This window comes from Eleginops maclovinus, chromosome 11 (genome assembly GCF_036324505.1).
Source record: "Eleginops maclovinus isolate JMC-PN-2008 ecotype Puerto Natales chromosome 11, JC_Emac_rtc_rv5, whole genome shotgun sequence".
NCBI lineage: Eukaryota > Metazoa > Chordata > Actinopteri > Perciformes > Eleginopidae > Eleginops > Eleginops maclovinus.
In genome coordinates, this window is record NC_086359.1 from 25,734,246 (window position 1) to 25,759,744 (window position 25,499).

The 25,499-nt window shown below is 44.3% G+C and overlaps 1 protein-coding gene across 2 annotated transcripts; it reads left to right on the plus strand.

Moving 5' to 3' along the window:
• The first annotated feature begins 9,629 nt into the window (after positions 1 to 9,629).
• On the plus strand, positions 9,630 to 13,454 carry LOC134871795 (uncharacterized). 2 transcript variants are annotated; one of them, XM_063894706.1, is made up of 6 exons: positions 9,630 to 9,704; positions 10,390 to 10,971; positions 11,194 to 11,337; positions 11,487 to 11,739; positions 12,215 to 12,900; positions 13,160 to 13,454. In XM_063894706.1, the coding sequence occupies exons 1-5, from the start codon at positions 9,663 to 9,665 to the stop codon at positions 12,877 to 12,879; spliced, it is 1,686 nt and encodes a 561-aa protein (XP_063750776.1). In that variant the 5' UTR covers positions 9,630 to 9,662; the 3' UTR covers positions 12,880 to 12,900; positions 13,160 to 13,454. The 2 variants fall into 2 exon arrangements, with proteins under 2 accessions (XP_063750776.1, XP_063750775.1); XM_063894705.1 differs by having other exon boundaries at positions 12,215 to 13,454.
• Positions 13,455 to 25,499: the final 12,045 nt, after the last annotated feature.

Here is a 25,499-nt window from a genome sequence, read left to right on the forward strand (position 1 = left end):
ACCACTGGCCATGAGAGAACGAATTTCACTTGTGTTCTGGGCTGCACAGCATCCGGGTTAAAACTTCCGCCAATGGTGATTTTTAAGCGGATGACTATGCCAAGAGAAGAGATCCCGAGCGGCATCTCTGTTAAAGTCAACGAGAAAGGGTGGATGATGGAAAGCGTAATGAAGGAGTGGCTGCAAGAGTGCTATGGGAAGCGACCTGGAGGATTCTTTCGCCGAAAAAAAGCATTGCTCGTTTTGGAGAGCATGAGGGCCCATATCACAGATTCTGTGAAAGCAGCCATTAAGAGCACAAACTCGATTCCAGCTGTGATTCCTGGAGGCACAACGAAGCAACTGCAGCCACTCGACATCAGTGTGAATCGTGCGTTCAAAGTAGCACTACGCGTTCAGTGGGAGGATTCAGTGGGTTCAGGCGTGGATGACGAGCGGTGATAAATCATTCACCAAAACTGATTGCATGCGAAAAGCAAGTTTTGCCCAAGTCTGCCAGTGGATCCTGACAGCGTGGAGAAGTGTCAAAACATCCACGATCACCAACGGATTTCGAAGGGCTGGGCTGCTGCGTGATGAAAAGGAGGACACCGCCACGACCCTTCAGAGGATGTTCGATTCCGACACTGACAACGAGGAGTTCTTTGGTTTTGAAAGCGACAACGAAGGAGAGACTGGGAGAGTGGATGACGAAGCCACCCTGAGCCTGTTCGTTTCCGACACTGAAGAAGAAGACTTTGGTGGTTTTAGTGCGCAGGAAGAAGACAAAGATGGCGATGAATGACTGTCTTTTCTTCTTGTTAAAGCCGTGTTACTGCACCTTAGCCCATTATATTTTTCTGGTGTGCTGTAGGTTATTGTTATACAGTACATTTGTTACTTGTTTGAACAGCACAGTACATGTTTCGTACTTGTAATTACCGGTACTTGTACATATACGTAAAAAGTTGTGCAAATATGTAGTACCGTTAACTTGTTTTTCAAAATGTTAATAAAAGGGATGTGTTCCCAAACAGCCATCTCTTTCCTGACAATCCCCTTTGTGCATATTCTCTTACATATGGTAATTAAACATTAAAACACCTGCAGCTTTTAGTCCGGTGCGGCTAATGTATGAACAAAACAGGATTTCCCACTAATTTTAGCTTGTGCGGCTAATATTCAGGTGCGCCTTGTAGTCCGGAAAATAAGGTACATACATATATATATTGCACATTATATCGCGCATGGTGTGGGGTGTTATAGTCTGTGTTGTTATGTGTGGGGGTTCTTCCGGGGGCCATGATGGTTGTACAGTCTGACTGCTGCAGGAAGGAAGGACCTGCAGTATCTCTCGGTGAGACAACGCAGGTGCAGCAGCCTGTCGCTGAAAGAGCTGCACAGTGCGGACAGGGTGACCTGGATGGGGTGGGACATATTGTCCAGCTGGGAGGACAGCTTGGCTGCCATTCTCCTGTCTCCCACCACCTCCACAGTGTCCAGAGGACTCCCCAGGACAGAGCTGGCCTTTAGTCTGTTCAGTCTCTTCCTGTCAGCAGCCGAGATGCTGCAGCCCCAGCAGGCCACACCATAAAAGATGGCTGATGCCACCACAAAGTCAAAGAAGGTCTGAAGGAGTGCCCCCTGCACCCCAAAAGACCTCAGTCTCCTCAGCAGAAAGAGTCTGCTCTGTCCCTTGTAGAGAGCAGCAGAGTTGTCGGACCAGTAGGATTTCACAATCTCTATGTCCACTCCCTGGATGTTCACTGTTGTGGGGGGGCGGTGGCACCGTCTGAAAACCACTGCTAGGTCCTGGGTCCAGCAGTGGCTCAGTAAGTAGGGGCTTGGACTGGGAATCATGGGGTCGCCGGTTCAAGTCCCCGAACAGACTTAAAATACGGAAAGTTGACTGCTACTTGGAGGTTGCACATAGTCCTCAGTCTAAAATATTTAACTTGTTTATGGAGGCACTCAAATTTAAGACTGGTAAATTAACACTGAAAACTCCTGGTTTTTTTTTTGCATTACTGTAAGTCATAATGGGATGTTTGCTCAAATTGATTGCATGTGGCACAGCCTACCTAGAAAAAAATTCCACCAGCCGACCAACGCATCTGAGATAATTTAGATTAAAGTTAACTATCGAAACACTCAGAGTCCTTTAACTCTCTCTCTCTCTCTCCCTCCTTTAAAACTTTTTTAGTTTCTTCCTTCAATCTAGGAAATGTATGAATCACAGTCTTCAAGTTGGAGTGCTTGAATTCACCCGCGACAATGAAGGCTGCCTCCGGGTGTATTCTCAATCCCACGCTAATTGTAAAATGCCGGTGTTCCAGTTTAACTGGATTCCGGTTCAGCTGGTGGCGTTTGTTTACGTTTTCCACTCCTTTAGCGTCATATGATGCTGTACGGGCCGAATCATATGTGGTTGCCAGGTTAGTCATTTTCACCTTACTTGTGTGTCTGAAGTGTGACCAGACAATATAAAATAAAAACCTTGGCGAAAAAACATAAGCATCACTTCATGTAAATGTGGAGATCACCTACAGACAACAACACAAAATATGCTGGCCAAGAAACAGAAAATATATATACAACATTCCAACTCCTTAGACTTCACCTTAAAGTAAACTTTCTCGGGGGGAGACTGAGTAATGTGATGCCTCTGTAATTGGCACACACCCTCTGATCCCCCTTTTTAAAAAAGAGGAACCACCACCCCGGTCTGCCACTCCTTCGGTACTGTTTCCGACTTCCAAGCAATGTTGATGAGACGTGTCAACCATGACAGTCCCTCAACACCCAGAGCCTTCAGCATTTCTGGGCGGATCTCATCCACTCCCCGGGCTTTGCCACTGTGGAGCTGTTTAACTACCTCAGTGACTTCCCCCTGTGAGATTGGAATTGATCCCCCTTCATACTCCAGCTCCGCCTCTAACATAGGGGGCGGAGTTGTCGGATTCAGGAGTTCCTCAAAGTGTTCCTTCCACCGCCCTAACACACTATCAGTTGAGGTCAACAGCGTCCCATCCTTACTGTACACAGCTTGGATGGTTCCCTGCTTCCCCCTCTTGAGGTGTCGGACGGTTTTCCAGAACAACTTTGGTGCCAACCGAAAGTCCTTCTCCATGGCTTCGCCAAACTTCTCCCACACCCGCTGCTTTGCCTCGGCCATGGCTGAGGCTGCTGCCCTTCGGGCCCGTCGATACCTTGCAACTGCATCAGGAGTACCCAGGAATAACATATCCCGGAAGGCCTCCTTCTTCAGTCGGAAGGCTTCCCTGACCACCGGTGTCCACCAGGAGGTTCGAGGGTTACCGCCCCTTGAGGCACCTAAGACCTTGAGACCACAGCTCCCCGCCGCAGCTTCGGCAATGGAGGCTTTGAACACCGCCCACTCTGGTTCAATGTCCCCAGCCTCCACAGGGATGCCTGAAAAGCTCCGCCGGGGGTGTGAGTTGAAGGCCTCCTGGACTTGGGACTCCTCCAGACGTTCCCAGTTCACTCGCACTACACATTTGGGCTTACAGAGGCTTCCCCTGCCACTCGAGCCAACTCACCACCAGATGGTGATCAGTTGAAAAATCCGCCCCTCTCTTCACCCGAGTGTCCAAAACATGCAGCCTCAGGTCCGATGACACTGAGCATCCTTATGTTCGAACATGGTGTTTGTTATGGCCAATCCATGACTAGCACAGAAGTCCAGTAACAACCCCACTCGGTTCAGATCGGGGGGGCCGTTCCTCCCAATCACACCCCTCCAAGTGTCTCCATCATTGCCCACGTGTGCGTTGAAGTCTCCCAGCAAGACTAAGGAGTCCCCTTCAGGAGCCCCATACAGGACTTCTTTCAGGGTCTCCAAGAAGGCCGAATACTCTGAACTGCTGTTTGGTGCATAAGCACACACAACAGTCAGAGTTTCCCCCCCCATGACCCGCAGGCGTAGGGAAGCGACCCTCTCGTCCACTGGGGTAAACTCCAACAAAGCGGCACTCAACCGGGGGCTTGTGAGTATCCCCACACCCGCTCGGCGCCTCACACCTTGGGCAACTCTGGAGAAGAATAGAGTCCAACCCGTATCCAGAAGTAAGGTTCCAGAGCCGACGCTGTGCGTAGAGGTGAGCCCCACCTGATCCAACTGGTAACGCTCCACCTCCCGCACAAGCTCCGGCTCCTTCCCCCCCCGAGAGGTGACATTCCATGTCCCCCAAGCCAGCTTCTGTCGCCTGAGTCTGGTCCGTCGAGACCCTCTGCTTTCACTGCCACCCTTCTGGCAGCACACCCGACCCCATCGCTGTTTCCCGTAGGTGGTGGGCCCGCGGGACTGAGAAGCGGAGGTGTTGCCCACGTTGCTTTTTCGGGCTTTGCCCGGCCGGGCTCCGTGGCAAGCTCGGCCACCAGACGCTCGCTGACGAGTCATCCTTCTGGGCCTGGCTCCAGAAGGGGACCCCGGGCTTCCTCCGGGCCGGGTATCCTCGCTTTCAAGTTTGTTTTTCATGAGGTCTTTTTGAACCAATCTTAGTCTGGCCCCTTACCTGAGACCAATTTGCCATGGGAGACCCTACCAGGAACACAAGGTTCCAGACAACACAGCCCCTAGGTTCATCGGGGCACACAAACCTCTCCACCACGATAAGGTGCTGGTTCTCGGAAAGGTTTTATTTACATTTTTTACAATTTTTTGTTTAATTGTACTTTCATTTTTTAGTTTCCACAATCTTACATATCAATATGTATTTTCATTTCCCGCGTGGTTCCTTTCATTCTTCTCAGACATTTCCAATAACAAATAACTCCTCCTCCACCAACAAAACAAACTTTTCATGTAAATTAATGAAATAAACAAAACATAATCAAAAATCGACAAAATAAAACAAAACATCTTTACGAAAATAAACAATGTATTTTTCTTTGTTCAGAATGATTCCCCCATTTTCCTTTCAAAACCACAACAAAATAAACATTCCATCATCATTTTCCAAAATTACAGACCAGAATGTCTTCTTCCATTGATAATAAGGAGCTTCCATTTATAAAGTCTTCCTCAAAAGTGTCTTTCCCCATGTGGCTATGAAGCATAGTTAGGTCCCTTCTTGTGGTCCTTACAAAATGCTCCAGACATTATTTTTCATCCCATCATAATGGGCAGTGTTCCTCCTCAGTTTTACGGCATGGCTCAGAACATAATTAAGCAGAGACACATTGCATTCATCCTTCTTCACAATTGCACCAAACAACCACAACTCCTTCCATTCCATTTCTCTCACATACCATTCATTCCAACATCTGCTAACTAACTCTTTCATCCTTCCAAAATACTCAACAAGCTCTCTGCATTCAACAAACTCATGCATACAGGTTTCAACCTGGTCCTTACATACATAACATTCTCTCTTAACTGTTGGATCAAATTGACTAATGATCAGGTTATTAAACACCCTATTGTGCCTTAACATCAAGTCAAAGTGATCCCATTCAATACTGTTCCACTTTACACTCACATTTCTCCACATTCTCCTGCCAGGCAAACCATTCACTACTCTCGTCCACACACTCTCTGATGCAGGCCTTCTAATCACATCCCCTCTTAACCATTTATACATATACTTTGTTTTTAAATCAACCAACTTCACATTCACATCTCCCTTCCCCGCGAACAACTCCACCTCACTTTCATCCTCTATGTTACATTCACTCTCAATCATTTTTAACCATTCACTCGGCATTCCCACTTTTATCTTCTCGAGCATACTTTCCGCTGTCCCTAAATCCATTATCTGATCTATTTTCCTTAACCTCATCTACTATCACCTGTGCCCTCATAAATCCTGGTACATACTCTAACACTAAGTCCCTAACCCTCCTCAACCCCGCTCTCCACATCGGCAGGTTGAACAAGGAACACTGCTCATGAGTGATCCTTGGATTCAGGAAGAGGGGCTGCTCCCACACCTGCTTCACATGCATTCATACCTAACCACATCCAGAAACTCGCCCCATGCATTCAAGACCTTCCTTTGATAATCACTCATACCACCCAACATTCCTTTGTTATATTTCATGAAAATCCCACTTTCCCCACACCCTCCACAATTTTTGATTATCTCACCCAGAAATAGCTTCCATATTTGGTCATTTTTGTTTATTAAAAACTTTGTCATTACTTTTATCCTCATTGTTTTTATTTTCCTTCTTACATTTATTAGTTTCAGTCCCCCGTCCCTACACTCATTGTCTAAAACCTCCCTAGCTATCCTAACCCCTCTCCCATCCCATATAAAGTTACTCACTAACCTATCTATCTCTTTTACTACTCTCTCCAGCACATCTAAGACTGTCATTATATAAACTACTCTACTCATTACTAAACCATTAACCACCACTATCTTACCCCTTAATTTAAGTTCCCTTAACTTCCAAAAATGCAATGTCTTGGCTACCCTAGATTTATGCCTAGCACCCTAAAATATTCTTTGTTCTCCTTCAATCCTATATCAAATCTACTATCCCTCACCTGTCCTATATACATAACCTCAGACTTATCTATATTAACCCTGGCTCCGGATGCCCTACCATACAATTGAACTGTCCTCAATACTTCCCTAACACTCTCCTTATCTTTAACCGTTATTGTTGTATCATCTGCGTACTGGTACCCTAAACTAACCCTCCCTCCTGGCATCTCCACTCCTCTTATGTACCTATTCCCCATCAGCAGAGTCGCTAGGGGGCTCCGCTGATAGGGCATACAACATTGCCGAGAGAGGACATCCTTGCCAGACTGACCTCCCTAACCTAAACACATTTGTTACCACCCTATTAACCTTAACACAACTAACTGCACTGCTATAAATCCTCCTTACCCACCCTATTAATCTTTTCCCAAATCCTGCCTTCTCTAACACTCTATATAAATAACTATGACTGGCCCTATCAAAAGCTTTATTTAAATCTAAACGTACTACGATCTCCCCTATTCCCTCCTTCATGTGCCTAATTGTGTCCCTAATACTACCAATTGTATCACTAATATCTCACCCTCTTAATCCTATTGGCTAACACCCGTGTCAACATTTTATAATCCGTGTTTAACATACTAAGTGACCTATAATTTTCTAATCTCTTCCTATCACCTTTCTTGTACAATAAGCTAATCACTCCCGTTGATATTCCAGCCGGCAATTCGTCCCTCTCTTCTAGCTCTGTGAATAGTTTGAGGAGCATTGGTGCCAGCCCCTCCCTAAACTCTATAAAAAACTCAGAAGTGAGCCCATCTATCCCTGGACTCTTATTCCTACCTAGCCCCGCTAATGCTATCTCTATCTCCCCTAAACCTATCTCCCCCTCACACAGTCTTCTACCTTCATCACTCAATCTATTCTCCATGCTGTCTATCACCTGTTCTAAGCTCTCTCTATCAAACTCGTCTACCTCAAATAATTCCTTATAAAACTCCTCAACTCTCTCTGCTATCCCTACAAAATCTGTAATAACCTCACCATCCTTTCCTAATATCTCCTCAATATAGTTCTTTCCCTGTTTCCTCTTCTCTAACCCCAAGAAAAACGCTGTACTTTTCTCCCCCTCAATTGCATATATAGCCCTGCTCCTCACTATAGCCCCTCTACATTTTCTCTGCTCTATCTCCCCTAACTCACCTTTCAAACAGCTGTACTCCTCTACATCTCTCCCTATTTCTATATCTACCCGTTGTGCCTCTAGAATGAACTCTTCCCTAACTCGCTTCTCTCTCTCTCTTTCTATCTTGTTCCTGTTTCTGCTATCTCATGCTCACCCTCTTCACATCATTTTCGAATCCCTCCCAACACATCCCCACATCCTCTCCATTTACGCTTCCCCATTTTTCCATACATTCTCTCCCTTTACCCTTGTATCCATCCTCATTCAACAAGCAGGCATTTAAGCACCACACCCCTCCTCCCTTTCCATGGACAACTGTTCCCAGGCAGAAGTCCATGATGTTATGATCACTCATGGCAGTGCTCCTATATCCAATTCTGCCGATTTTTCCCCCTATGCTACTCCACACTAAATCTATTCTACTCTGCTTCAAAATCCCTCCCACCATTTGATTCCTTGAAAAAACCCGGGCCCTACTATTTCTTTCCCTCCACACATCCTTCATCCCATTTGCCTCCATTATTGCTTGTAGAACACCACGTGATGAATCATTCCTATACCTCATATTCATTGACACATCCATCCTTCCACACCATACGTTAGAATCACCGACAATCATACAGTTCCCCCCACATTTTCCATCCAATCCCTCAAAAAACTCCCTCCTCCCCCTTTCCTCATTCGTTGCATATACATTCAGTAATCTAAACGTCTCTCCCATACACTCGAACAGTATCCCAATCATTCTCCCACCACCATCATCCTCAACCTTCCTTGCATTCATTACCACCCCAGTTTTAATTAATATTGCCACCCCTCAGCTCTTTTATTGCGCTGTCTCTTCCCTGAACTAGAGCTCCGTTGACACAGAGCCCCTCCATTAACTTCTTCTTTCCATTTGTATCCGCCATTGTCACTTCATACGTTCTTTCACCTTTTATTCTGCATCCCCACACGGTTCTGCAATCCTTCTTCAATCCTTTCAGAAGGTCCCTCACACAGGGTACCCGCGAGGTCTTAAAAACGTGAAAAAGTCTTAAATTTAGTATTCGTAAATTAAGGCCTTGAAAAGGTATTGAATTTTGTTCACAGGTCTTAAATTTTGTTCAAAAAGTCTTAATTTTCATCCACCTCCTTATTTGATACGGCGCCACAACATGTATTTTTTTGTTCGTTGTTACAGCGAATCTTAGAACACCCAAACGTTGCATTTTAGTAGGTTACATCCTAAATATCAGGCAACCTGTACCGATTCATTGTAAACTGATTGAGACGCTGACACCCCCCTCTGCATTGCATTGTGTTCTCTTTGGTACAGTCTTTGAGTTCGCGCGAAGTGAAATCCGAAAAAAATGTGTTGACATTAAAGTAGGCTACTCTATTTGCTAGAGATGGGCAAATGTCGGTTCAATCCGTCGTGGGTACACGACCCTAAGTATAACTGGGTTCAGCCTGTGCCAGGGAATGTGTGGGAGGCACAGTGTACTTTATGCAGAAAAACCTTCAAACTTGGGACCATGGGGCATATAGCCTTGAACTCCCATATGAAGAGTGCTAAGCACACAAAATTGGTTGAAGTGCGTTCGAGCCAGGCACCGATAGCAACTTTCTGTGTGCCACCTTCAGTCCAGTCTACCTCCGTGGCTAGCGCTACACCACTGCAGCAGGTACCACTGTCAGGGTTACTGTGCGGGTCAACACCAACTCTGCAGGCAGAGGTAATATGGACTCTTAGGACAGTATACGAACACCACTCCTACTCCTCCAATGAGGGAATCACCGATGTATTCAAATGCATGTTCCCTGACTCTCAAATCGCGGCAACATTTTCATGCGGGAGCAACAAGACAGCGTATCTTACGAAGTTCGGTCTCGTCCCTTTTATCAGTAACGAGCTCACCGAGCAGGTAAACCAGGCTGTTGGTTTTGTGCCAATGTTGGACGAAAGCCTCAACAAAAGCACAAAAACCAAACAGCTTGACATCCACCTCCGCTACTGGGACGGTGACCGTGTTCGATCACGATATTTTGGCTCGCAGTTCATGGGCCATGCAAAGGCGGTGGACCTTCTCAGTAATTTCAAGGTAAGTTGCTACAGATAACATTTCTGAAGAATACTTAATAAAAGATAATTCAATATGTAACCTAAAGGTAAAACAGGGATGTTTTGAAATTAAAGTCCATATAGGCAGAGCATATCCGTGCTACAGTGAGGCTCTGCACAAGAGATAAGCTAGGCTACTTTATGAAATGGTAAACAGGGCTGTACAATTATTCCCATGCTAACTTCAGAGCCCGCGCTAATGCGCTACTGCCATCTAGAGGAAATCGTTTTTGTCAATATTGAGTCATCACGTTTTCTTAGTTGCTTACCGTGCATTACCTAGATAAGAATTGCGATTCTTAAAACAACTGAGCTGAACAAGTTATTAGCAATTTGTCTAGTATAGTTTTGTTAGTAACTTTTCACACAGTCTGGCAACAAACTGCAGGAATAGCAGTACTGTGGAATAATGAATAGGCCTTCTATAATCTTACACAGTAATATGTAGTCTATTACTGTTAAGACTGACAAAATGTAAAACAAATTTAAAAAATCTGTTGCCCTTTCATATGAAAATGTATATAGTGTAAACTGTTATATCAGCAACTTGTTCAATCCAATATTCCCCTACCCAAAGCATGATACAAATGGTTATAGAGCACTTTTATATTGTATGACAGAATACTGCAAAGGTGTTTGAATTTTGTTTCTGATATTTCTTGTAGGAGTGTTTACGTGACCTTGATTTGAGGAGGATGGTCTCTTTGTCCATGGACGGACCCAACGTCAATTGGCGTTTTCTTGAGATGCTGCAGACGGAGCATGCTGAGCATTTTGGGGGTGCCCAGTTGGTTGTAGTGGGAAGTTGTGGGCTACACACTCTACATAATGCTGTCAAATGTGGATTCACTGAGTGGCATATGGAGAAGTTCTTAAGAGCTCTTCATACTATTTTTCACAATGTGCCAGCAAGAAGGGAGGATTTTTGCAATCTTACAAAGTCCAAAACCTTTGCTTTGCCTTTCTGTGGTCACCGCTGGATCGAGAACCTCCCAGTAGTGCAGAGAGCCATTGAGATCTGGCCTGACATGAAGAAATATGTTGATGCTGTTACAACCAAGAAGCTCCCAAACCCTGGAACGTCTTCTTATGACACCATCGAGGTGGCAACCAAAGACCCTCTTATTTTGGCAAAGCTGCATTTTTTCATGGCAGTTTCACGAAGTGTGACACCCTTCTTGACAAAGTATCAAACGGATGAACCTGTGCTTCCATTCTTTGCCAATGACTTGGCTGAATTACTGAAGGTAAGCTGAATCTTTTAAGTGAATCTGTGTGAATATATGTCTTTTTATTTAACATCATCTCTTTTCATTACAATAAGACTACTGCTGGTTGATTTGGGCCAATATGTGACCACAGACTACATCTGTATAATCAATTTCAAATAGCTCAAGTGTATTGTGACAATGATGCTACTGTGTCCCAAAGACATTTTCATTCTCGGATATGTTTTCCCTGTTTTGTAGAATTTGCTGAGGCGATTCATCAAGCGAGAGCTACTGACTGATGTCACACCTCAGCACTTGGTACGGCTTGATGTCACTGACAAGCAGTCGAGGGTGCATCCAAAGGCAGTGGACATCGGCATTGGTGCAGAGACTGCCATAAAGGTATTCTGGAAATAATCATGGCCGACAAGTAGGCGTTTCACAAAATTGCAATTTGGTGGTTAAAGGGAAAGAGCAAGGAGAGTTGTGTTGTAAACAGTTGTGTTGTAATCAGGGACAGTTCACTTCAGCTAGTCCTTATTCATCCTTAGGAACTCCAACAGCGGAGTAAATCCTCAGAGGAACTTTCCATCCTACATTTTCAAAACCAATGCATGGAGTGTCTATCCAAAATGGTCCAGAAGATTCAGGAGAGGAGCCCTTTGAAGTTTCCGATTGTTAGACAATTAACTTGTCTGAACCCAGCCTTTATGTACAGCAACCCTGAACTGTGTCAGAAACAGATGAAGAGCATAGTCAGGAAGTTTCTACAAGACAGACAGTTGGATGGAGGAGTTGCTGCTGGTACATATTCATACATTATTTTATTGATGAGGTCTAAACATAAGCATACAATTTACTAATGTAATACCTGTACGTAAGGGATAAAGAACATCATGGTATTCTTGTATCAAAAAATACTGCATGTTCAAAGTGGTAGCACAGGCGTTACACCTCAAAGTGCATTATTTGTTTTATCTACGAATGCAGTTCGTTATCCTGATTATGCCATTGTTGTCATGCCATTATAAGTTAGAATAATGCTGTGCAGTGCATAGCACTAAGTGTATTGTAACACTCTTTAATGTGACAGTTCATTGAAGCTTCCCAATGCGGCCGATGGTCAAAAAATAGGAACTACGTAATAAGAATCATAACATAATGCATATGCTAACACAGCACAATAGGACATTAGATCAAGCAGTCGTATGAATAATAATATATTACTGATATTGTAGCTATACATTTATTTGAATGCTCTTTCATCCACTCTTCTTAGGTGATCTGATCACCCAGAAGTTCTCAGAGATGCTGTCCCTGGAGGTCCGAACTGAAGAATTTCAGTCCTTCCAGCCATTCAAGAAAAGACTGGATGTCTTTCTAAGCAACATCATCAGTGAGACCTACCCACAACTTTGGTCCTTTATCCAGAAGCTTCTACTTCTATCACACGGGCAGGCAACAGTTGAGCGGGGCTTTTCGGTGAACAAAGAAATTGAAACTGCTAACATTCACGAAGACACCGTTGTAGCGCAGAGAATCGTCTGTGACTACATCTCTCTCCATGGAGGGGTTACCAAGGTCCCCCTCACGCCAGCCCTGCTTTCCTCTGTCTCATCTTCCAGAGCAAGATATAGAATTCATCTTGAGACGGAGAGAAAAAAGAGAGAATCTCAAGCAGAGTCAGAAAAACGAAAGGCCATTGAGGAGAACCTGGAGCAACTGAGAAAGCACAGAAGATCCATCAAGGAGGTAGCCGAACATCTGCTCAGGGATGCTGATAAGTTGGCAGACCAGGCTGAAGCCAAGCAAGCAGGCAGCAAGATGGCGGAGCTAATAGCAAAATCGAATGCCTTTAGAAGGAGCCACAAGGAAAAGATGGCTGAACTCATTAAACTGGACGAACAGATTGCTGCCAAAAGAGCTGAGCTCCAAAAGCTGTAGGATCTATTGAAATGCACACAGGCACACCCACAGACGAATGCAGGCACACGCACACACAAACACACACACACACGTACACCCCTCACAGTTATTGTTTTAAATTATTCTGTCTTAGGACTTAAATACAGTGTAGATTGCAACAACCGCACACAGGCACACCCACAGACGAATGCAGGCACACGCACACACAAACACACACACACACACACGTACACCCCTCACAGTTATTGTTTTAAATGGTTCACTTAGATACAATGTAGATTGCAACAACCGCACACAGGCACACCCACAGACGAATGCAGGCACACGCACACACAAACACACACACACGTACACCCCTCACAGTTATTGTTTTAAATGGTTCTTAAATTAATGACTTAAATACAGTGTAGACAGGCTGTAGGTTACTTTGGGAAAAAACATCCATACAAAGGCGCACCCACAGACGTGTGCATGTGCATACATGCACTCCTCACACAGTTATTGTGTTTAAATATGGTGAATGTTATGTTGAAGCAGATCTTTGAAAGCTGTTGTCCTCAGAGCATATTGTTCATTAAAGTTATTTATTTGATTGATTGATTGATTGATTGATTTTCAATTTTTTCATTAATACGCATACCAGGGAAGGTGCAACGTTGGTCTTAAATTTTATTGAAAGTGGTCTTAAAAAGGTCTTAAAAAGTCTTAAATTTAAGACTAAAAATCCTGGGGGAACCCTGCTCACAGACACTTTGTCTCTCGCCGCGTCCACAACTACCTCCACCGTCAGTTCCCTTGAAAACTTCTCTACTTCTTCCTTCCTTATTAGCAGAGTAGTTTTTTCCGGTACTTCTGTTGTTATCTCAACTTTTTGTCCATTTACATTGTATTTACGGCCTTATTTTTCACATAATCACTATTTGTTATTAGTTGCTGCGTCACCATCTCCGTCACCCTCACCTCACCCATACGCTGAACACCAGCAACCCCTTTCCCTTATCCCTCCTTTTTTTTTTCACCCCCTCCTGATTTTCTGTATAGTCCGTTTGTTTTACCGTTTTTGTTGTCCTTTCCTGTGTCATTCACTGTGTTTCCGTCCCTCTCCACAGTCCTCGTCTCCTTTGGTATATCCGTATTCATTTCCTTATGTCAAGTCCGTGGGTCGATAACCAAGGGTCCATCCAAAAAACACGTAAAAACACACACAGGGAAACCCCTAGACAGCAAAGCTGCTAGACAGCAAAGCTGCTAGGGGTGGGGGAGACAAACACGAAAACAATTGGGCATTACAGAAAAAGTACGAAAAACTGAAAGTGAAAAAAGCACAAGGGCTCGAATATTGCTTTGTTTTTTAGCCTTAAAAAATGCATATAGTGACCATTACAAAGCACAATCAACGCTATGAAAATAGCCGCTGTGAGATACGAACCCATGCTTTCAAAAGGTATCAATCCACTGCCTTGTAGGAAATTTTCTTTTATTCGAAGCCCAGGAGTCGATTTAAAAGAAAACAAAGTGAAGCTCCTCATGAAAGTTTAAAAGGAGTATTTAATAATAGGATGCAGGAGTAGGTTTTACAAAAGTTTCACAGCTGTGGCTCAATAGCCCGGTACACCCGTCCACAGGCCGCTGAATGAGTGGAGCTCATCAGTAGTTACTGTCTCGCGGTCTGGAACAAAAGAGAGATCAATTTCACAATACCATGGCCGTAGCCACATTAGAGGTAAGGGAGGTCCGGACCTCGCTTATTTCATCCGAGGTTTTTTTTTTTTTTTTTTTTTTTGAACGTCAAAAATGCCCAACTGAATCAAACATTAAAAACCTCTCATTAAACCTCTGTGAAACGTGCTTTGCAGATTGTGGTTAACATCCATGGGCTTTGTTTTCGGTTTCCTGTGTGCACTTTCGGCTTTTTGCGTTTACGTGTGCAGAACTAAGAAAAAAAATAACACAAAGCGCGCGTGCGACGCGAGGATAAGAATGTTCAGCCGACATGAAGTCAGTGTGTGAATGATAGCAGTAACGACAGTAACTTCTAGCCTGTGTCAACGTCAAGAAACCATTTGGTAAGTGAAAGTAGGCTACTATTTTACCCTGTACCGTTAAAATAGTGTCCAAATGAGCAAAATATCCGTTTTAAATATCCGTTTTGGGACTGTCCACGACTTCAACGGATATTTTAGCTCATTTGTTGGCTACTTTGGCATTAGACCCATACTGTAGGATCAGCCAAAGCTTCCTTTTCAGGTAGATTAATAAGCATCTAGTCTTATTGACTTTATTGGGTTAGGCTATGGGTTAAATTTGGAGGGGGCACCTTTAGATATTAATGTTCAGTTAATCTAGCACGTTTTCAGCTCATATTAATTTTAATATACCCATTCCACAGAAAACAAGTCACAAAGAGCAGGCCAACCATGTCCAAGAGATTAAAACAAAACACAATGGATGCATTTCTGTCAAAGAAAAAGAAAGAAAAGGACAGAGATGGAGATAGTAAACGATGATGCATGTGCATCAGAAAGTGGAAGTGGACCGGGAGAATATCCTTCGACGGTGGGATGCCTCTGGTCATAGGAGGATTCAGCTTGCATTTGATTAAAAAGTTGATTGTTGAGATTTTAGGTGATGCCATTTGTACTTTTAGGGGCTGTAATTTGCAATGATTTATTTCTACTTGAATATTATTTTTATTTTGGAATCATTCATCATTCAGTTCATCAAGTTCAAAGTTACCCCCTATATTCTTTAAAAACATGGTGGTGTACTATTGCTATACATTTTTTTTTAAATATAGTACAGTACATTTTTTGGGGGGAAAATGCTGGTTTATACAATTAAAAGACATTTAAACAATAAAACTCTTGTGTGACTTGTAATTTAATAAATACATAAAATATATATATATATTATACATATACATAAATGTATATCTAAAAAACAATATAATTTAAAATATTTATATATATATTTTTTTTAAATCGCCATCATGGACCTCACTTATTCCAAAATGCTGGCTACGGCCCTGCACAATACAAACATGTTTTATAGAACCATCCCTTTCCGGCCATACAATAAACAACTTCAAAATAAGACTGGTCAACTCTACCATAATACCAAGTTGTAATAAGTGATTAATAATATACTAGGAGTAGTTTATAGAGCATTTCATTTATATAATAATAAGAAATTATAAGGCACTTCTTTTAGACAAACTCATCTTCCTCAGGTTCTGAATAAGGGTCATCTTGCTCTTCAATTAACACATGTAACTCTTCTCTCAAGAGAAATTGACCTTGATTTTGCTCATTAGAGAGGACCATGGTGATCAATCGGTTCGCTAAAGGGCGAATACATGGAATGCAACAACATCCACATAGTACCAAGATTGTAGCCATTCCTGCAATGGATAGCATTGCACTCATTATCGGAGTCTTATAATTACTGAACATTCTGTCTAACATTCCTACAAAGGGGTCCTCTACTCCACTATTGTCTGCTAGCTCGATGATCAGGGCGGTAAAGTCCTTTTAACGCTCTGGTTACTGATCCATCTGGGGAATTGTCATTTGGGATGGGATGAAAACACAGCACAATATTCCAAATAGTCTGCTTCTGTGCAACTGTTCGTGCAGTCCATTTACTGCATCACGGGTGTAATTTATGAATCCCTGCCGGTTATAGCAAATGTAATTAGTCCATTCAACATTCTTCTTGATTGTAGGCCAGAGAAATATCGATTCGAACCCTGCGGTTATCTGATTTCTTGCTTTAAACTCATCTTGATCTCCCCGGGGCACCCCAATATAGTCAAAATAAACTGAAGAAATAAAACTCCCTCTTGGAATTGACATTTTCATTCTGCTGGTCTTGGGGTGCTGTGCAAGCTTTGTTAGCGGTCTAGCTGTCATTGGTACTGCATGGAAAGGCATCACTAACTGCACCAGTGCAGATGTTCCAGGCCAGTCATGTGGAAGGACCGGACACAAAGTTTTAGTACCATAGTACCACCAAACATCTGCCCTGGGGTATTGCATGTTAGCCACAGCAATTCCTGAAAGAAGGCCCTGGCTGGTTACTGCTGTTGTGTAATTTCACCTCCGTAACGTTTCCATATGAGTGTCTTTCGTGTGGTTCTTCACAATACAATCATAAAGTCCCTCATAGGGAGTGAAAACAGTTGGAATGTCGTTTTCTTTTATGATGGGGTACATTAATACAATATCAGTACAGCCTGCTTTGTTCATAGAGTTTGCACATGCACAATTGTCCTCTTGGGTCGTTGTAAGCATTTAGAGGGACAAGCACAGTACCAAAACTGGGCCTTGCAGCAGCACATGCCATACAGTCTGACATCCTACTTTGTTCTACCGAATACACAACCAAATCTAACCATGCATTAGTGTCTTCATACCCTATTTCCACCGCTATAACCTTCTGCACAGTCGATGTACTCAAATATGTCACCAGTCTATTATTATCGTGTGAATAAGCCTGCGCTGTTCCTGTATTAGGGACTGCAATCAGGGAAGAATTCGAATCTGCCGTTTCTTCGGGGGTAAGATCAGGGACTACCTCCGCTTGGGGTTTGGCTATTTCTACCAAAACCGAACCCACAGGTTTTTTTACAGGAACCTCAACTCCTAATATTAGATGCAATGTAGTTGTTTCTCCCCTTGCTTTGAATAAATTAATGAGTGTGTCTTTAAAGAAGTCCATCATAGGATCACGTGGTTGTTGTCCCCATGATAGTGCCCTTCAGTTAAGGATATCTGAGTCTGAAACGTCCCCTGTTTCCCTGTACATGGAGAAGTGGTTTCCCCTTTAGCCCTAGAATTCCAGTACACTATGTCCCGTTGGGGGCACCAGGTGTTATCATTTGGTGTTCCCTAGGGGAAAATACAACCGTACACCTCATGTCCTGTCCAGTCTAGCTGACCTTTTCCACAATTCACCACGTCGCATAAATCCAGACTGACAGTGACAGCTTCCCCTCGTGAAACCAAGATTACTAACTTCCCGTCTCCTTGGTCGGCTAATTTTTGAGGTCTGAGGAGAAGGGAAGGTTCCTGTAATACAGCTTGAGCATAGTTAATTAGATAATTTTTTCCTGACAATTTTCCATGCTGCTGTACTCCCCACCAAATCAAAAAGAACCCAGTGAGCATAATTAACTGTGATGATTTAGCTTTAGACCCTAGAGGGTCCCAATTTTGCTTTGGCTTGTTCAATGGTTGTGAACCTATTTTACTCATATTCATGATGATAACCGGATTTAGACAAATGAGATGTAAAACAACGTAATAGAAATAACAAAAGTAAGATGTCAAAAATAATAGGGCCTTCCTTTCCTTCTGGCCTGATCTGGAAAACTGGCAGGCCAGGGCGTAGTTGATCCAGAACAACATAGAGTTGGTGCTGCCAATGGGGTGCCAACTTGCCCTGCCCTCTGCGGCGGAAATTTCGCAACAGCACCCGCTCTCCGGGTAGCAAGGGGAGGTGCTTTGCTTTCTGATCATACCTGTCCTTGTCTTGCAGTCTGTTTGCTTTGGTCTTTGTTGCCACTTGTTTATAGACTCTCTGCAAGGTCAGGTTATGTTGGTGAACCCAGCCTACCAGGTCATGTCTCTGGGTCAGTGGTGGTGCACCCACAGCAGTTTCAACAGGCAGACGGGCATGTCGGCCAAACATTACAAAATGTGGGGTCATTCCAGTCGTCTCATGAGTGGTATTGTTATACATCTGGAGCAGAGAAGGCACATGGTCTTGCCAGTGTACTTGGTCTTCCAAGCTCAATGATCCTAGAAGGGACAGCAGAGTCTTGTTAAATCTTTCACAGGCCCCGTTTCCTTGGGGCCTGTAGGGTGTGGTTCGGACCTTTGAACACCCATAAAGGCTGCACAGCTGTGCCACTAGGTTTGACTCAAAGGCTGCACCTTGGTCAGACAGGATACGTTCCGGGCAACTCCATGGTTGGATGAGGTGTCGCCAGAGAACACGAGCTGTGGTGGCTGCCGTCTGGTCCTTTGTAGGGATGGCCCATCCATACTTTGTGAAAAGGTCAGTCATAACCAATAGATAAGGGTAAGTGTCACCAGGCCGGCCAAGAGACTGTTGGGTGCAGCTTGCACAATTGGATGCCCATGTCTGTAGGTCAGTTCCCATCCCTGCCCAGTAGAAAATCTTCCTCAGCAGGGCATCGATCTTGGCTACGCCCATGTGCCCTGAGGCTTGGTGATACTTGTCCCACAGCTCCTTCGTTTTGTTCGCGGGCACCACAATTTGGGAGAGGTTCAGCCCAATATGGCGTTCTTGGGTTCTCCGCACCTTCTTGGATGTGTAACCGGCTCCATTCTCGCAAGACGCGTTTTACTGCAGGCTGACTGGCTTTCCTTTCCTCAGCTAGTAGGGAAGTTTCCTCTTGCCACCCACTCCTTCACTTGAACCAGTGCTTGGTCTCCGTCTTGACAGTGCTTCCAATGATCTTCAGTTTCAGGGGTGCCCTCCGATTCCACCGCTGCTGCCTCTGCTTGGCCCTGCTGGGTGGGTTCTGCATCTTGTGATAACCTGGACAAAAGATCAGCATTCTTGTTTGCAGAGCCAGGGCGATATTTCAATTCAAAGTCAAAGTTTGCCAGCTGGGCTGCCCACTGCTGTTCAGTGGCACCCAAGTGTGCTGTATTCAGATGGACAAGTGGGTTATTGTCTGTAAAAGCAAGGAATTTGTTGCCCCACAAATAATCTTTAAACTTTTCAGTGACAGCCCACTTGAGGGCCAAAAACTCCAGTTTGAATAAACTGTAGTTTTGGTCGTTCCTTTCAGTGGGGTGTAAGCTTCTGCTGGCATAAGCAATTACCCTCTCCCTGCCATCCTGTACTTGTGATAGCACTGCCCCCAATCCTCCTAGGCTAGCATCAGTGTAGAGATGGAATGGCTTTGCAAAATCGGCATATGCCAAAACTGGGGCACTCAGCAAAGCAATCTTCAGAGCATCAAATGCCACTTGGCAGTCTGTAGTCCAATCAACAGCATTCTTACCTTGTCGCATACTGGCAGAACCTACTAGGAGAGCGTTAAGGGGTGCAGCGATTTTGGAGAAACCCTTCATAAATCTACGGTAATATCCCACAAATACAAGGAATGACCGTACCTGTTTGACGGTAGAAGGGGTTGTCCAGTTCTATACAGCAGTGGTCTTTTCAGGGTCTGTGGATACTCCATCCTTTGAGATGACGTGTCCAAGGTAGTTGACCTTTTCCCGAAACAAGTGGCACTTATGAGGCTGTAACTTCAGGCCATGGATAGACAACTTTTCGAAGACCTGCTCCAGGTGTTCAATGTGGGTATCGAAATCAGGGGAGTATACTACTATGTCATCTAAATAGATCAGTAGGGACTCGTTTACCTGTCCTCCCAAGCAGCGCTGCATTAGTCTTTGGAAAGTGGCAGGGGCATTACAAAGCCCAAAAGGCATCTTCTGGAACTCGTAGAGGCCCATGGGAGTGGTGAAGGCCGTCTTCTCCCGATCCCTTGGATCCACTTCCACCTGCCAAAATCCACTGGCGAGCTCTAGAGTGGAGTACCAAGCGGCCTGTTTTAGACTTGTGAGGGATTCTTCAATTCTGGGCAGGGGGTAGGCGTCTTTGTGAGTGAGGGCATTGAGCTTTCTGTAATCAACACAGAAGCGCCAGGATCCATCTTTCTTTTTCACCACTACGATGGGTGCTGCCCAAGGGCTAGAGCTTTCCTTAATAACATCTGTGTCCAACATGTTTTGGATAAGGCTCCTCAACTCAGGGTAGAGGCTTGGTGGGATTGGTCTGTAGCGCTCCCGGCTAGATGGTGCAGAGACTGTGGGGATGGAGTGGAGGACAGCATTTGTTTGGCCAAAATCCTCATCCCCTGCTGCAAAGACATCCCTCCATTGTTGCAACAGGGAGTCCATTTTCTGCTGTTGTTCGGTCGACAATCCCTCTCCTTTTAGCAAGTTCACTGGATGCTGGCCTTCACAGGTGACCCGGTTCACCTGGACATACACCTCTATTACACCTGGGTCTGAGGTTTTCAGCACAAGGTCCCTTTCTCCCCGAATCTGGCTCGGTTCAACCTGGAAGATATTAGCAAGCGGGCGCCGTTGGGGTATTACGACTGGGTAAGGATTTAGGTTACATAACCTTATGGGGAGCCGTCCTTTCACCACCCAGGCGACGGTGCGGGCTACCTGCCACTCGTCATCTCTTTCTGGTCCTTCCACTAGGGCACAAAAATCTGACTTGGTCTTCGCCCCATACAGCTGTGTCCAGAGCACCATCTCGCTCTTTGGAGGCACAACCACTGATTCTTGGCGGGTCAACCTGGCCCCTCCCACCGGTACGCCTGAAGAATCTGTTTGTGACACCTTTTTCCCACTCTCCTTTAGCTTGTTTGGACATGGTGGCTCTGAATGCAGTCAGCCCGGGGTGGACTCCCTGAAACAGTTCTTTCCAGCGGTGTGAAATCACATTAATCCCTAGTATACCTCTTTCAGCCTTCAGACACTCATCTTTGACAATGATGACTCCTTTACCTTGCACAGTGACTCCTCCCACTGAGAAATCCAGGATGGCGTACTCGGTGTAGGGGATCTGTAGTCCATTGGCTGCCTTGAGAGTTAGCCAGTGCAGGTCTTGTGGGCTCTTTTTTGTTCTCCACTCAACAATTTCTGAAAGAAGGTTTCGCTAAACAGCGTAACTTGTGAGCCGGTATCGAGCAAGCAGGGTAATTTTACTCCTGAGACTAGTATTTCAACCCCTGGACACTCCCCAACCATAGAGGGCCTATCTGTTTTGTTTCCCTTATTCCCCTCCCCAACCACTTGGCTCTCAGTTTGCCTCTGCAAATAGGTTGGCCACGTTGGTCCCACTCAAACCTTTGTTGCCTGGGTGAGGGTGTGTTATGTCCTCTCTGAACTAGTCTGCTAGGGGGTGGGGTGGAGTCTCTGTGCCCAACTGGGGCATTTTGAGGGGAGAATAGCCTCGTTGCACGGTAACCGTAAATTCTACTTCCGCTGCTACTGTATGCGCTTCTAAACTTCCGGTGTGATATCGGTGAACGTCAAACATGGCGAGTTTCTACACTAGATGCCTGCAGGATCTCCCAAACATTTCCATCTCAGATGTCCACCGACTTGTTCGGATGGGCAGTTCTACACCGAAGAGCAAACGTGATAAGGGATACAAAATGTACCTATCCAGTTATATCGACAATTATGAAGGTAAGTTGTAACTATGGCACAATATTATTGTAGCTACATAGCTAACATTAGCGCTTACATAGTGATATTACTGTGGTAATAGCTTTACTTACTTTTATAATTTAACGTGGTCTTTGCTCGACTTTTCAATGTTAGAAAGATATGCTGCAGGTGTAGCCCCTCGATCTGCTGTTCCAGCTCCAAAATCCTCCGACGCAAGGCTTCGTTGTCCTCAACCAAGTCACTTGCTCGTATCACCATTTGTGGCAACACCGAGTAGTCGTGGTCAGTAGCTACAGCCGCGATTTCCATCTCGTTGTCAGAGACATCGGGACTCTCCACATCTGGCCGCGGGCGCCTCTCCCAAACACTCGGTCTAGGTGCCGATAGCTCAAACCCGTTCCAAGAAAACAGAACAGGGACTGATCCCTTTTGGAGTTTTCTTAGTCCCCCGGCTGTCACGACAAAATCTGTGCTTTTAAAGTGCCTACTGCAGACCTTTGAATGTTTCGTCGGACTGAAATTATCCCTTCGGATTCTCCTCAGCCACTCGGCCCGTACCGCTGGGTCAACGGGAAATGAATGAAAGGAAAGTAGCTTATTGTACCTCGAAGAATTCGTACACTGAGGTACACAACAGTGCAGTGCCGATGTCCCCACCCTTTGAAAGGTCAGTCTTTTTTCTTTCTTTTATTGTGAACACACTCATTGTACACTTCTAAATAGTAAAAGCCGGTTACCGGTATCCAGCTGTCAAACGCTATCATAACACGGAAGTGTTCGACCGGAAGTTTAGACGCGCATACAAGTAACAGCGGAAGTAGAATTTACGGTTACCGTGCAACGAGGCTATTGGCGTCTGATCTCTTCTGGGAGGGTTTCTTTAATGATAGACAGTTGGTCTTTCATTTCATTCCTGAGTTCAGCTCTCACTGTGTCTCTCCATTCTTCGAGGCTAGGTGATGCCATGGCCGACCGTGGCTGTGGTACTGAAACACGTGATGCACATGCAGTCTCCATCCTTAGTTCAGTTTCTAGAGCTCTAACTTCACTACACACCTCACGGAAGGACATTGTAGGATTTATACGCACCTGCCTTTGAAGTTCCTGCTGTACCATACCGGACCTCAAACCAAGGACAAGCTGGTCTCGAATAGTCAACTCATCCTGAGCGGAGCCAGCTGGTTCCACTTCTATCCATTTGTGGAATAATTCACGGAGCCGAAGAAGGAAAGAAGCAGCAGTCTCCTCTTCCTGTTGGTAACATTTGAAAAACTTTGTCCGAAGCTGGGCTACTGGGCTTACACGTCCATACAGTCTCTTTAACTCCTGCAGCATGGCTATGCTACTTGAGAGTTTGGTGGGGTCAAGAAGCCGCATCTCCCTTTTTGCATTACCCTCAAGTGCCCCAAAAATAAAATCTATTTTCTGTTCCTCATTTAATCCCTGTGCCCTCAGCATCGCCTGAACCTGCCCATGCCATTCTGAAAAACACATTTCACCTCTGTCACCATTAAACTTTGGGATCCATGGAACACCCATAAACCAAGGCATCATCATTGCATTTACCACAGGCTGACTATTTCCTAGCCTGCCCCCATTTTCTGATGACACACTGGGCCTTTCAACGTCATGTTCATCATCTGCCATTTTACACTGTATGGTGTGGAAAAGGAATCCTGCCGACAACGCCACTAATGTAATGGCCTACTAAGGCCTATTAACATCAAATTTATATTAAAAGATTTGGATTCCTGGCCACACCAACACAGTGAGAAGCAGACGCGCAGCTTGTGAACAGGCGAGGCAGGCAACTGCTTGGGGCCCCGAGCCGCTAGGGGGCCCCCCAAGAGCTGGCATGTTAAGCCAACAACTAGTTACCTTATGAAAGCACACCAAACGGCACATACGCATTTAACACTGATGTTACAAGCGCTTAACTTGTATAGTAACAAACTACGTTAATTACTATTTGGCTGCGAACTTAAACGTGCTACTCTCCAACTGCACATGCGCAGCGTTGCTAGGCAACGTCACGTAAATAAAGGGAGTCTTTCGTACACATATTCCGATTGGATGGAATGTTGATTGACATTGGCTTTGCCGAGTCAGAAACCCAACTTCCCGCCCGGTTTCGAAAATGAACGTAAGTGAATGGGTGACGTCTCTAGGTCAGTTATCCCACTTCACGTTAACCCGTGTGATGCCATCGTTCATTAAATTGGAAACTAAGCTGGAGGAAAATGAAGAGGAGCTATCCATCTGGTTGTGAGAAGAAGAAGAACAAAAAAGATGAAGAAAAAAGAAAGAAAGACGGTGGTAAGTGGAGCAGATAATGATCTAAGCATAACATCAACAGTAAATGACTACTGTTATTGAACTACTGACTAGTGTTATTTATTGTTGAACTAACAGGGGGACAGACTAGCAGCTAGTGTTAAGCTAGCTACTATGAATGCTATGATAGCAATGAATAATGAAAGCTATGACCAAGGAGAACAATTACAAATCTCTTTCATATCTCTCCTCAGGATCTTTACTTAAATTTATGACCACAAGTAAAACAGATCAAGTGCCCCTACCAAATGCTGACGATGAAAACCGTAAGTCCAGTGTTCCACTTTAATTGTTAACTGTTGACTGTAACTGTTTAATTGTTAATTGTAAAGATTATTTATGACAATATAGTAGTGCTGGGCGGTATACCGGTTCGCACCGAATACCGGTTTATATTTGGGTCAGTGACGTGGCGCATTGATTTGCACTTCCAGGAGCAATAAATATTATATATTAATATAAAATAAGTTTAAAATTCTATATAAGCTTTAATCTCGTATTATTTGTCCTCCTCACTGTTCATAATTATGTGAAAAAATCAAAATTAGGTAACTTTTAGACTATTAAAGTGGTCAATTGTCATATGGTCAAACAGCATTCACTTAAACTTATTTAAGACAACTGCATTAAAAATGATTAAAAATGATCAAAGATTATCAACTTTTTAATTTGGCATATTTTTTCAAGTCTTAAGATAAGCATATTAAAGTATCAGTGAGATAGAGTTTCAAGAAATGTCATTAGTATCTAAAACAAATTGTTCCGCAAAGACACATTTTCCCTATGTCATATGGTCAAACAAAGTTTGGAAGCCATTTTGGACCTGCATATTAATGACTCAAGTCATGTGACATGGGATGTCATCACTCAGAGGACCCCTGAAGACCACCCAAGTTGAAGGTGAGTTTAAGATTTTGCTCCTGAATTTCAGTTATTTTCACCGTTTCCAGTGCGGTACCATGTGTCGCAGATTTGGGTGTCATATGGTCAAACGCCAAAAAAGGGAATAAATAGTTTAAATTTGGAAATATTATTGATTTACATGTGAAATATAAAGTATAAAAGCCA

Excerpts from the sequence above, each read along its gene's own strand:
- LOC134871795 (XM_063894705.1), top strand. The coding sequence starts at position 9,663 with ATGGGCCATGCAAAGGCGGTGGACCTTCTCAGTAATTTCAAG. Across the intron at positions 11,338-11,486 it reads GTGCAGAGACTGCCATAAAG|GAACTCCAACAGCGGAGTAA; the intron begins GTATTCTGGAAA and ends ATTCATCCTTAG. Across the intron at positions 11,740-12,214 it reads GGATGGAGGAGTTGCTGCTG|GTGATCTGATCACCCAGAAG; the intron begins GTACATATTCAT and ends CACTCTTCTTAG.